The sequence below is a fragment of the Chiroxiphia lanceolata genome, chromosome Z (assembly GCF_009829145.1).
Source record: "Chiroxiphia lanceolata isolate bChiLan1 chromosome Z, bChiLan1.pri, whole genome shotgun sequence".
NCBI lineage: Eukaryota > Metazoa > Chordata > Aves > Passeriformes > Pipridae > Chiroxiphia > Chiroxiphia lanceolata.
The window spans coordinates 2175189-2188350 of record NC_045671.1 but is presented as its reverse complement, the minus strand read 5'-3'; the positions used below and the strand labels follow the sequence as shown (position 1 = coordinate 2188350).

The following is a 13162-nucleotide window of genomic DNA, read 5'->3' as shown; positions in this document are numbered from 1 at the left end:
CTGAATTACTTTTCTGTTTCCATAGTACCCAGAGCTGTTTACTGGCATTCTGTCCCCTTGGAAAGGATTATTGCTCTATGGACCACCAGGTATGGAGAGCTTTATACCATATCTCTGTGTTCATCATTGTTTCTGGTTTTGTCCCATGGATAAATCATTGGTGCTAATTAGATTAAAGATGTTAGAAAAGAACCTGTTCTGTAATGTGAATTAAAAGGAGAGAGTGTTGGATGATTATGTCCATCTCTGACACTCAAACCTGGCCTTTCTCATGAGCCTTGACTATTTTTACACCTGAATCTTCCAGAAAACAGTGCTTATACGAACAATTCAGAGGCCTGAAAACTCATACCCCTGTTTTTACTGAGCTTGGACCATATTAATCAAGTTTGGCATGACCTGATCCTATGATATGTGAATAAATCTGTCATGGACTCATATCCTTAGTGAAAATGTCCTTCCTTTCTTCTGCCTTTAGGGGTTGTTTTGGGAATGGGTGGAAACTTTGCCCTCTGCTGGGCCAGTTGTGTGTTTTCCTGAGTGTGTCAGCGCAGCTTCCCTGCTCCCTCTGCTCCACTTTGACACAAGCACCACCACCACGAGTGTGGCTGGAAGGGGACACAGGGCACAGGAACCACTTGAGTCAGGATGCAGAGGCTGCCTCTGCAGTGAACTCCATTTGTTCCTGTGAATGTTTAAATGTACTTGCCACAGAAGGCACCTGACCATTTCAGCATGCACTGCTTCAGACTTTGGGAAGTGCATTTGCAGTGCTGTATTACCTGAGTTTCCCCAGACAATCTGGAAGGGCCACAACGTTCTCTGAGGGCTGGAGCCCCTCTACTCTGGAGCCAGGCTGGGAGAGCTGGGGGGGGGTTCCCCTGGAGAAGAGAAGGCTCCAGGGAGATCTGAGAGCCCCTTGAGTGCCTAAAGGGGCTCCAGGAGAGCTGGAGAGGGACTTGGGACCAGGGATGGAGGGACAGGATGAAGGGGAATGACTTCCCACTGCCAGAGGGCAGGGTTAGATGGGATATTGGGAAGAAATTCTTGTCTGTGAGGGTGGTGAGGCCCTGGCACAGGTTGCCCAGAGAAGCTGTGGCTGCTCCATCCTTGGAAGTGTCCAAGGCCAGGTTGGACGGGGGTTGGAGCAACCTGGGGTAGTGGAAGGTGTCCCTGTCCATGGCAGTGGAGTGGAATGAGATGAGCTTTAAGATCCCTTCCAACCCCAACTATACTATGACTTTTTTACTGATTTTACCTGACTGGTAGTATGATGAGGGGAATTACTCAAATGTTTCCATTGTCTTTCTTTAGAGAGTGGATTTCTCACACACTCTTGTTTGTAGGTACTGGAAAAACTTTGCTTGCTAAGGCTGTTGCCACAGAATGCAATACAACCTTTTTCAACATATCAGCATCCACCATTGTCAGCAAATGGAGAGGTGATTCAGAAAAACTTGTCCGGGTAAGAATTATTCTCTCATTCATTATAATTTACAAACATCAGGTTCCCTCTTAAAGAACTGGGGTTTAGCACAGAACTGGAAAGCAAATGTTCCTCTGGTGCTCATAACCTTCCCTGACTTAGACAAAACATGACTTTGTTCATACATAGTTCTCAAAATGGGAATAACATCACTTCTGCACAAGTCTCATAATGGATTCTTGCTGTTGAACTTTGTGATGTAAGATGAAGCAGATGTTCTGAAGGCAGCAAAGATCTTTGACTCAATGAAGAACAGACAGACAAGCAGAGTTCCTAACTAAAGTAGTGTTTGCTTAGTGACCCCTTCAGAGCACTTCACATCCTTTTTGCAAGTGTTGTCTCCTAGGCTTCCTACATAATGTTGCCAAATTCCGTATTATTCTTAGTCTTCATGGCACAAAATTGACAATTCCCTTGTCACAAAGGCCTTACAGTCAAATGCACATGTAATGTTTTAAGGAAGGTAGTTTAATGGTAAATAGGTAAATGTATTTTCTAATATGGACTAGTAAGAAGTGTTCATGGCTCAGCTGTGGTCCAGAAAAATTCTGGGGTTCAGGTGTAGCATCCTTGCCCTATGATACCCATCAGAATCTCTCCATAATATCCACTATATAAGAAATCCACAAGCCCTTAAGCCCTTCCTTTATGCTCATCTGTGATTCTGTGGTCTCTAAGGCTACACTTTGGATAGATGCAAAGCTCTTGGGAATGAATAACCATAACAAATTGTACTCTGCAAGTGGCATTCCGGGCACTGTTAATCTTTCTTGAAATGTTGGCAACGTCTACAGCACAATTATTCTTCTTGCCTTCTTGTGCCTTTAAAATGGCACATTTTTCTTCTGACAGTCCCCTCCTGTTACTGATCCTCTTGACACCTGTCTCGGTAGTTTCCTGGACTTTTCCTTTCTGGCAACAGTAGGGATGGGACAGTCTGTTTTTCAACACCATTATCCAAAATGTTCTTGTGAACATGCTGCAGCACGTGCATTTATATTGAATCTGTGGCATTTTACCCTTAGCTGAGTTTTCAGCAGAAACAAAAAATGAAATAAGATTGTGGACCAGGAGAGCTCTAAGAAAAGTTTTGTGTGAATTTATATCCCAAGAACACAAGAGGCTGGTGCAGGAGTTTTCTGAAGTTGTGGAAGGGATATGTGGTTTGTGTGGTCATTTGGAGGCATGTCCACTCATCCTGTTTTCCTCAGTTCTACACAGTCTTTCTGTGATTTTGTATTTTAGATTTCTAGTAGAATCTGTAATGGTCTACTTGTGACTCTAGGAAAATATTTTAAACCTTGTGTTTTATATTCAAAGTGATGAATATAATAAATATCTTTTTAAATTTGCTTTTTTTAAGTGTTCAGATTAAAAAGTGCTGGATTAATATATATTGTTAGTGATGCTTATTTAAAAACTCAAAGAACACTTTAGTCTAGAAGAACTGGCATTATAGTCTTAGTGCTAATACAGGCCTCTTCATGTTTATGGAAAAATAGATGAAACTTCTTTTTCCAAAGGGCAGATCCACATTTTTTGTGTCAGCTTAATAGTCCATTTTTTAATCTTGATTGGTCAAGCAATTTATGCTTGTTTTCACCAGAAAAAAAACCAAAATAACTGCTTGATTCTTATCAAGAGAATCAGTCCTATTTCTTTCATTATGGTTCAGCTGACTTGTAGGGTTTTTTTCTCAAATCCTTATTTAAAAAAAAAACTCAAATGGAGCAACAACAAAAGGCACATGTTTAATCTCTGATAACAATTTAGGAGTTCCCAGAATCCTCTGATGGATCATTTTCTTCTATCCCATTATTCTCGGGGTACTCTGATAGGATTTAGACAGAAAGATTTACACATAAAGACAGGATTACAAGGCTGTGTTCTTTATATCTCCTTTACAAACCTCTCAGAATTTGAGAGGATTCAGGGACCCTCAGCCTACCCAGAGGTTTTTGCCAGCCGACATCCCTTGGAATGTGGGTGCTGTTATTTATCTTCCATGCCAGTGGTCCTTGATGCCTTTTTGTGTCAGTTTATCCTTCACATTTACTCTTCTCTCTGAACAGGTGTTGTTTGAGCTCGCCCGGTACCACGCTCCTTCCACAATTTTCTTGGATGAGCTGGAGTCAGTGATGAGTCAAAGAGGCACTGCTCCTGGGTAACTGATGGGACCACTTTGGGGGATTTGAAGAGTGGGGTGTAGAGTTGTTTCAGTTGCAGAAGAGAAGCAAGAGTGAAAGGCAGGTTGTGTGAGGATGAGCAAGAGGCTACAGGGGCAGCAGGAGTCTGAGAAGGAGGGTGGTGCCAGAGTGTATAACCAGTGGTGCTGTATTTTAAAATCAGGGATTTGGAGTGGAAATAAAGGCAGTGGTGGGGGAAACAACAGATGAATTGTCAGATATTTTCTGACACTTTGGACAATCTTAGGCATAGCAGAGTAATATGGAGAGTGTACACACTGGAATGGCATTTTCATTAAGGGGACAGATTTAGGTGGCATTGTCAGGACTTCCATTTGCAGGAATGGTTGAATATTATTATTTTCACCCAAGGTGTAGACAGTTTATAGTTAAAAAATTGATTGAAAAGGTTAGGGATGGCAAAGGAGCAAGAGAAATGTAATAGTATTGTTATAACCATTAGTAACCCGTTACAGTGGATTTTATGTACAGTGAATTACGTGGTCACTTTATGTTATGGTTTTTGTTTACCATTTGTAAATAGAATATGCCCTATTTTAATGATACTGCTTGTAATCATTCTCAGTTAATAGATACTAATTGTGACCCAAATTTTGCGTTCCTGATGTATTTTTACATATCCTTGTTAAATACTGACTTGGCACTGATGTGCGGATGTCTTTGCAGAAATAAACCATTAAACCTGAAGTGCAGCTCTTGCCATCTAAGACTCTGATGTTTTCCCTGGGCTCAATCCAGGAGTTTCCAAGAGTTACACATCTGGAACCAAGAGTTCCAGCTGGTTTTCTACAAAATTGATTACCTGAACCAGGGCCAGAACTCTTAGGACTTTGCTTAAGTTCTCCTTTTTTTTTTGAGGAAGGATCCTTTCTGTGTGGTCTCTGCCCCATTTTTAAATTCATGTCATTGAGGCGTATTTTTCTGTTTGATTTTGATAGAATGTTTTACAACATGCTGAACTCAGTAGTTAGTGTGTCTTTTTGTGGCCACTTAATATTCACTCACAGAAAAATGCCACCCTGAATAGGTAGGTGTGTTAGTTATTTAAATGGCAACTATCACATTGTAAAAATTCCCTTCTATAGATCAGTTAATCAATCAATCAAAGCCTTAGCTGTTATCCAGTAAAAGTCAGCGTTGAGTGGAGATTTAATATGAAGGAAAAAAATAAAAATAAATATTTTCTTTGGATTCAGTAATAGTGAATTCACCTCACTTTAATGCACTGGAAAGAGTCCATTTAAGTAATCGTTAGAAAGCTTGATTTTAATGCTTAGATGTTAGCTAATGGAGCTTAATCATGCTTTGAACTGGGGCAAAACTGTGACAGGGGCTCAGTTGCTGTGAATGACACTTATAAATAAAGATGATTACTTTAATGCACTGAGCAAATAATATTTCTCTGAATCTTGGTAGTGGTGAACATGAAGGAAGTCGGCGGATGAAAACAGAATTACTGGTGCAGATGGATGGCTTGGCCCGATCTGATGATCTTGTATTTGTTTTAGCAGCTTCCAATCTGCCATGGTAAGAGATCCAGAGAGTACATTTTGAATACATTTTCATGAGCTTCTAAGCACAGATAAAGATTTTATTTAGACTTCTGCAGGAAAAGCCTTGATATTTGGTTAAAGCATTTAAAGATTAATTTGGAGCTTTTACTTTTAAACTCTTCAGTTCTTGCTATTTGTGTCACATGAGAATAATCCATAATAAAGTCAACATATGCTGGTCCTACAGCTGCTAATATTTAAAATGGAGTATTTGAATTTATAGGCAAGTTATTTACTATGTTTAAGCTAAGAAGGGTTTCAGCCTGGAACTCTAAGGTGCTTAAAACATCTGGTGCTTAGAAGGATACTCCATAAATAGGAATGTTGGATTTTATTGGTATGAAATGGGACTTTGAAAAGTTGAGGGGCACAATTCCTTAGTTTTCTTAACATAATTTAGTATAGAAGAATAGACAATTTAAGACTGGAACTAGGGCATTTCATCACGTTGGTTCTCAAACTGGACAGGATATTTGCTGGGAACAAGGCAGTCAGGAGAGGGTGAGGGAGGGAGGTAAGATTTGTGGTGTAACAGCTCTGGGTGCTCGGGAGGGACCAATGTTTTTGCAGCTGCTGATCCTCACAGCACTGAGGTGTTTCTGGGTACCCATGTCCCTAAAGGCACACAGACTTTAATTCCCATCTCCAGTGCAGAGGAGCATGAGCTAGGAGTTAGAAAAGGGGAAGACAGCAGTCCTATTTCCAGGGAACTTCAAACCATAGTCTGGGAAAGGTTTGGTGTAGCCCAATGGAAGGTGTTCCCAGGAATGACCTGTGTGAACAGTGGACCAGCAGCATTTCGAGTGGCAATATTTGCCATTTGACATTAAAGGCACTTTGTCACCCAGCTCTGCCATGTGACAGCCACAGAGCAGGGCACCCAAAACCAGCTGGGAGCCAGAGGGGGCACTGCACCCACAAAGCACAGGCTTCATTCCTGGATTGTTTTTCATGATTAGTGATTTTTGGCTCATTTTTATGGGGTTGCCATAAGGAGAAATGCTGGAAAAGCCTCTCTGTGACTTGAGGGCTCTGGACTGTGATCAGAGCTGGGTGTGTCTGAGTCTGAGTGACAAAGTGTGTATCCCCATCTTGCTTTTGAGTACTTCAACTCCTAGTGCATTTTATTATTGTTTTCTTTTTTTTTTTAAATTGCACCTCTCAGTCATGGCACACCACCTGACGTTCTCTCACAGTGTCTGTGGTAATGTTTTATTCCTTTCCTCAGCTGATCCCCTTTTTGACAGGCCTGGCTGAAAGGGAACAGGAGAAGAGAGTCAAACCACAGAAGTGATGTTGGTGCCTGAGAATTGAGGCTCAGAGGTAGTGTTTTCCATCAGTCCCATGTGGCCTGTGAGCCTGGCCTGTTGGTGCTGAGAAGCCTCAGCCCTTCAGAGAAGCAGGAGGATGTGGATCCCAGTTCAAGTGCCAAAATGGCAGCATATTCAGAGGCTTTCATCTGCCCCTCTGCCTGTGGTTTGCCCAGAGCATTAGGGCTCTTTAAGTAGGAGAATGGCCATGTGGACACCTAAAATTTGTGTAGAAATCAGATGTACAAGTTAGGCTGGTTCCTACCCAACAGTGTGGGTACAGAGCCATCACAGGCTTTTATAGCCATAATAGCTGAGTCTGTGTGTTGGTTTGGGGGATTTATGCCTTGGACAAAATCATGAATTTAAATCAGTACAAAATCCACCCCATTTTGTGTTTCAGTATCAATGTGAAAGGAACGGAGTGGAATTCTAATTATGTTCCAGTTATATAGGAAAGTGCAGAAAAATAAATAACTGGACAATTAAGTTGGAAAGAGAATTAATACATTAATAATCCATTCGTATCTTTATGGTTTGTTACCAATACACTGTAAATGTTTATGTTACCGAAGCATCATTGCCCTTTTAGAAGGAGAAACTGTGAGCAGTGCATTGCACCTTTCCATGGACTGAAATTAATCCTGTGAGATAATTATCCATGCAGAGCGATTCCTGCATGTGTCTTGTTAACCTGCGTCTGCCTTACACAAGCAATAAACTCTTCCTGGGAAGTCATGCAAAAATTACAGAATTCAGTTTTGAGTGTTTTACACATTTGATTTTGGATCATTTTATAATACTGAAGTGCTAATTTCTGCAAAATTGCTTCTTTGAAACAGCTAAAATGACACAGCATTTTTTTTTTAGTGTCGGTCCAAAATTACCAGACTTCTATTTTGGGGGAACTGCCCCAAAAGGAAGCAGGCAGTCTGTCTTGATATGAGGGTGGCAGCTGAGATGTTGTGATAAGCCAGCTCTCACTTCTGAAAGTTTTACCTGAGAGCTTAGAACTTCCTTTTGAACTTTTCTCTCTTTTGGGCAGGTTGAATTTTGCTCTTTCTTGAGCAAATCCAACTTATGAATATACTGACAAGTTTTTCTGGAAGAAATGTCCCTACCACAGAGAAAATGCTTTAAGAAGTGACTGAATGTGTGCTTAGAAAGGTGTTTTAGGGGGGTGGAAAGCTAGTGAAAGTCATGAGCATCTTATACCATCATTGGGCTCACTAGCCTCGAGGAATTTGGGAGTATCTGCCTCCAGAGAGGTCAGCAGGGACTGAACCTCTCTTAAGATCTCAACTGTATATTTACAGATTGAATTTGTGAGTAATAGGTGACATTTAGTCCCACTGTCAGACCCGGACTTCAGCTCCACAAGAATAGTTGATAACAAACTTTCAAAATACCTGTGCCACCGTGGGAGGTTGTGGTTTCACAGCACAGCGGTGTGCTCTTGCAAACATTTGGTGTTAAGCTGGGTTTCAGGAGATTTGTTTAACTCGGATGTTTATTGATCATGGAAAAAATTGGTACCAAGCTGCTTTTAGATGAATGAAAAGAAGCCTAAACAAAGCTCTTTATGCTGTCCTAAGCTGCACTGCAGCTATTGATCTTCCTCTTTAGCCTGTCCTTGCTGCCCAGCAAGTAGCTTTCAGCTACTCATCAGCAAAGCATTTCTGTTGACAAATTACTTGCTGAAATGATTCAATGTAATTAAATAAAATAAAGGCCTCATTAGTGAAGGAATAAAATGATCCTTAATCATGTAGTGAATGTTTCCTAATGATTTAGCACATTTAATTCAACTTCTATTGCAGTGCTGCTTTCTCCTCCCTCCCCACCCTCAGGGTGGGTGAAGTTTTGGGGTGGGCTGATAGACTCTTCCCTTCCAACACAAACCATTCTGTGATCTTGTGATGCCTCCTAATGTTAACCTGGGGGAGTTCTGAAAAGTCACTGACTCTTATGGGTCCTGTAGAACTTTGTGTATCTTTTCATGAGCATCTCTCAGTACTTTCATTGGCTGTTGTTGCAGAGAATATTTTGGTTGGCTCAGTGCTTGTTATTCTACTCTGGTTAATGTCACTTAACCTTGCCTAAAAAAACAATTTAGCAAACGACCTAAACACTTAAGATAACAAAAATATTATTTCTTTATTTTGCTCTTTAGCCAACAAGCCAGGTCATTGTAACCTTTCTGGATAAATAGAATCACAGAATGGAATGGGTTGGAATGGACCTTAAAGCTCGTCTTGTTTCACCCCCCTGCCATGGGCAGGGACACCTTCCACTATCCCAGGTTGCTCCAAGCCCCATCCAACCTGGCCTTGAATATTCCAGGGATCCAGGGGCAGCCACAGCTTCTCAAAACAGAGCAACTTCATGTTTACAGAACATGGATAGAGAACTCGTGAAACTATGATCTTGGGGGGGACCTGAAGCAGGAGTCATCATGGAAAACTTCATCATTTGGAGGATTTTCAGGGTATTTGCAGAGACTGGCTGTGGTTGTCCTTTGCCTACACGTGTTTTTTAGGGTACCTGTGTAGGCACCTCCAAAACCCTCTTTTGCCCTCTGTACACAGAGGATGTTAATATGGGTAAATAACAGCAAAGGGGTTGGTCAGCCAGAGCAATTATTTCCAGCCAAATAAGCAAATTTCCAGCCAGGCAAAGCAATTTTGATAAGTTGGGCTGAAAAATACAATTGGAAGGTGAGCAGGTGAGTGTGGTTCTTTATCTTTTCTGGGTGGGACCATGTACTATTGCACTGGATGTTGGACAGCATCTGAAACAGCCTAAAATATCAATAACACTATCAATATACTGACAGCCATTGATGAACAAATTCTGGTGTTTACTCCTGCAGCCTTGATTAGAAGTACTGAGGTGGATCTGAGCAAAATCCTGTTGTCCTCTGAGTTCCTGTTGATCTGGTTTTTTGATCTATGTGTTCATTGCCCTTGGCTCAGTGCACGTGGAATGAGGTCTCCCAAACCAAGATGTCCTTTCTGGGGAGGGGGACATCACTGCTCCTGCTGAGTTGAGAGCCAGCCCCTATATGGAGTTTTGAGAGCCCCTTTTTGGGTTCCTTTATCATGTGCTGTGCCACTAGAAACCATTAGCTCTTAAAAAAGAAGGACAAGTCACCAAATGTGACAGAAACAAGCTCTATCAGTGTGCTACAGATCCATCTTGAGCTGGCTTTGAGCTCCCTGTAAATTAAAGGGAGTTTCATACAAGAAACTCCATTCATTGCCTGAATGTTGACTTTCCTGGCAAAAATATTTCACCCAGAGAATTGGGAAAGGTAGAGGCAGGTTTAATTTTAAGTGTATCTACAGTCCCAGGTTGCAGGTACAACCCTCCAACAGCTGGTTCCTTCTGCTCAGCCAGCATGGGTGGAAATGGTTCTTGTGGCTCCTGTTCTTCTGTTTGCACAAGGCACATTGAAGTGAGTTTCCCCTAGGTGAAAGTTTCTTGGCAGGTATGAGGATGGAATTATATTGTAAACTGGAATAACGAGTCTGTGACTGAATGGGGCCAGTAGAGAAAGATTGGTACAGAAGCTTTTTATTTTTATTTTTTTTTTAGGCAAACCATTTTTATCAGTTTTGATGTTCACAGAATCATGGTTTTTGGCTCACTGACACATTTACCCAGCCTGTCCACCCTTCACAAGATCCTTTTTATAAGGACAATATGCTTTGTAACTGTATTATTTATAGTTTGTATTGCAGGAGCAGTCCCAGATCGGCGTCTTGTTCTGCCGTAATACATGGCCTCACATCCAAGACCTTCAGTCTGGATTTTATACCTACTGAGCATCCCTTACTAAGTAGCAATTAATTAGTCCTGACAGTGCCCCAGACAGACAATTTGTACTGTCTCCTTAATAGCAGAGGGAGAAAGGGAGAGGTTGTTACTGATGAGACATGAAGCAGATGAGCATCAGAGCCAGGGATGGAAACTGCAACTTCTCATTGCTATTGCTAATCCTCATTGTCACAAGCCAGCGCATCACTGACATGCTGAACAGGAACACGCTGGATAATTAACCCTTTTTTTTCATTTTGGCACAGTTACAGGTGGGGTTGAAAAATGCCAGTCCCTGCAGCGAGGACCTTGCTGTCAAAGCCAGGTCTCCACGACAAGACACACTGAGATGATCCCTCTCCACCTTTGCTTGCAGGGAGTTGGACTCTGCCATGCTGCGGAGGCTGGAGAAGAGGATTCTGGTGGACCTGCCCAGTAAAGAGGCACGGCAGGTGATGATCCAGCACTGGCTGCCCCCTCTGAGCAACAGCGGGGGTGTGAAGCTGAGGACGGATCTGGATTACAGCTTGCTGAGCCAGGTGGGAAGCACTGTGACAGGGACAGTGCCTACGTGGTGCTGGAGGCATTTCTGGGCCAGAACTGTGAACAAGGGTTGGGACAGCACTTTGGTGTGGCAGCTGTGACACACAGAGCTGGGGAAGGACCTCAGCTCAGTCTGAGGCTCCAAAGGGAGACTGGCAGGACACGGCGCTGAGCGTGTCACAGGCATGTGGAAATCACTGGTTTCACACAGCTCTGCCTGCAAAATGCTGTATTCTGGTCCTCTCTGTTGGGCCAACTTTTCAGCCTTAAATACAGGGAGACTTCCAGCAACAGCACATTTTATCACTGTTCTCACCAAGCTGGGAGCACTTCCAATTCACCGGGGTAATGAACAGTTAATTGTGTAGGGAAGGTTTGTCACCGCTCCACTGCTGCGGGAGAAAAGAGCATTTGACAGTGAAAAGATTCACTAGATACCCAGGCTCTCTTCATTTAGCCCTTTGCCACATCCTGAATTCTTTGGAACTAGAATCACAGAATCCTGGAATGCTCTGGGTTGGAAGGAACTTTAAAGATCATCTAGTTCCAACTCCCTGCCATGGGCAGAGATGCCACTCACTAGACCAGTTTGCTCAAGGACTCAACACCTAAATATTTTACAGTTTACGCAGTTGGACTCATTTTACCTGTGTTCATGGAGAAATACTGCTCAGTTTTGGGTTTATAAATCCTAATAATGAAACACAGTTATTTTTTAACAGGAAAGATGGGGATGGACACAGAAAGGTGGGTTTTATTTGACCTACAGAAAATTGGGGTTTAAAGAGAAAACGCACAGTATTTTCCTTGCTCCTACAAGGTATTGTGGGCATTCAAAAGAACAAGCAACATAACTTCAAGAGGAAATTATACACATAAAAATAGATATGTGTCTGTGTGTGTCTGTGGGTATACATATACAGATATTTCAGACAGCAGTAGACTTCACAAATATTTTCTATAAATACATATACAATATATATGCCTGTAAATGCTATTCCTGTCCGATTTGTGAGCTGTAATGCATTGTTCTGATCCCATCACAGGAAACAGACGGATACTCCGGCTCAGACATAAAACTCGTGTGCAAGGAAGCCGCCATGAGACCAGTGAGGAAAATATTTGATGCTCTTGAAAATCATCAGCCAGGTACCTCAGCTCTGAGCAGAGAATGTCAGCTGGCAAATGCTGATCTCCTGCTGTAACTCTAGGAACGGTCATGTTAACCCCAGCAGGTGGAGCTCTGATATCTGCCTGGAGAAGTTCTAAACTCTACAGATCTAAAACATCTAAATTTCTGAAAATCAGACCTTCTTTTAAATGTCAGTATCTGTGCTCTGTGCATAAATACAACTTTTTCTTTATCTCACTGCATTTACTCTGTTGTTTCCCTATATTAAGTGTTGCATTAGGCAGGGACATAAAAGAATGTCTTTTGGTAATGATAATAGTATTTATTCAGTTCTCTTCTCTTTAGGTAACAGTAAGCTGCCCGTGATCCAACTGGACACGATCACAACAGCTGATTTCCTGGATGTGATCACCCACACCAAGCCATCAGCAAAGAATCTAAGCCGGAAGTACATGGCTTGGCAGAGGGAATTTGAGTCGGTTTGACAGAAAACACACCCAAAACTTCCAAGACTTCCAAAGTGGCATGTCCTTGCTCCAAAGGATCAGATGGTGATGGGGAAGGAAATGCTGTTGTCTCAGGGAAGAGAAAGCAGTGACAAGTGTCAGAGGGAAATCTTTACTTCCAAAATTTAAGGGTGGGTGAAAGAGTGGTGGTTATTCTTTATTAACCATTTTAATGACCATTCAAAAAACATTCTTCGTGGAATTAATGTAATGGCAGCTCCTATGCAACAAAGCCTCCAGCCTTAATTTTATGCATGAAGACTTAAAAGATTGATTGCTTCTCAGTCTTTATTCATGACAACTACATACAGGTTGGAGGTAGAACTGAAGCAGAAAGCTTAAGAACAGTTAGCCAATTAGTGTAATTCTCCATTCCCAAGACTCACTAGAGCATCACAGTCAGTGTAGCTGTACCAGCAGAGACTTGCACCCTTCTTAATGAAACATGAAACAGGGGTTTTCAGTGAAACTCAGGACCTTAGCAAGGCTTTGTAGATGAGGTTAGTTTGTCATCGTTTTCAGCTGATGTGTCAAGTGTGTTACTTTCGTGTTGGTTTGGAGCATTTCCAAGGTGGAAAAGGCAAGGAAGTAAGAGGGATACTGTAG

At 42.0% G+C, this 13162-nt stretch overlaps 1 protein-coding gene across 6 annotated transcripts in view; it reads left to right on the top strand.

The window, feature by feature from the left end:
* KATNAL2 (katanin catalytic subunit A1 like 2) overlaps positions 1-12807 on the top strand; it is a 31258-nt gene extending 18451 nt beyond the window's left edge. For all 6 annotated transcript variants that reach the window (XM_032675037.1, XM_032675033.1, XM_032675034.1 and 3 more), the window contains exons 10-16: positions 26-89; positions 1347-1465; positions 3559-3650; positions 5110-5220; positions 10752-10914; positions 11965-12067; positions 12396-12807. In XM_032675037.1, the coding sequence (XP_032530928.1) occupies positions 26-89; positions 1347-1465; positions 3559-3650; positions 5110-5220; positions 10752-10914; positions 11965-12067; positions 12396-12535 (792 nt within the window). In that variant the 3' untranslated portion in view covers positions 12536-12807. The remainder of the gene's footprint in view (positions 1-25; positions 90-1346; positions 1466-3558; positions 3651-5109; positions 5221-10751; positions 10915-11964; positions 12068-12395) is intronic.
* The last annotated feature ends 355 nt before the right edge of the window (positions 12808-13162 follow it).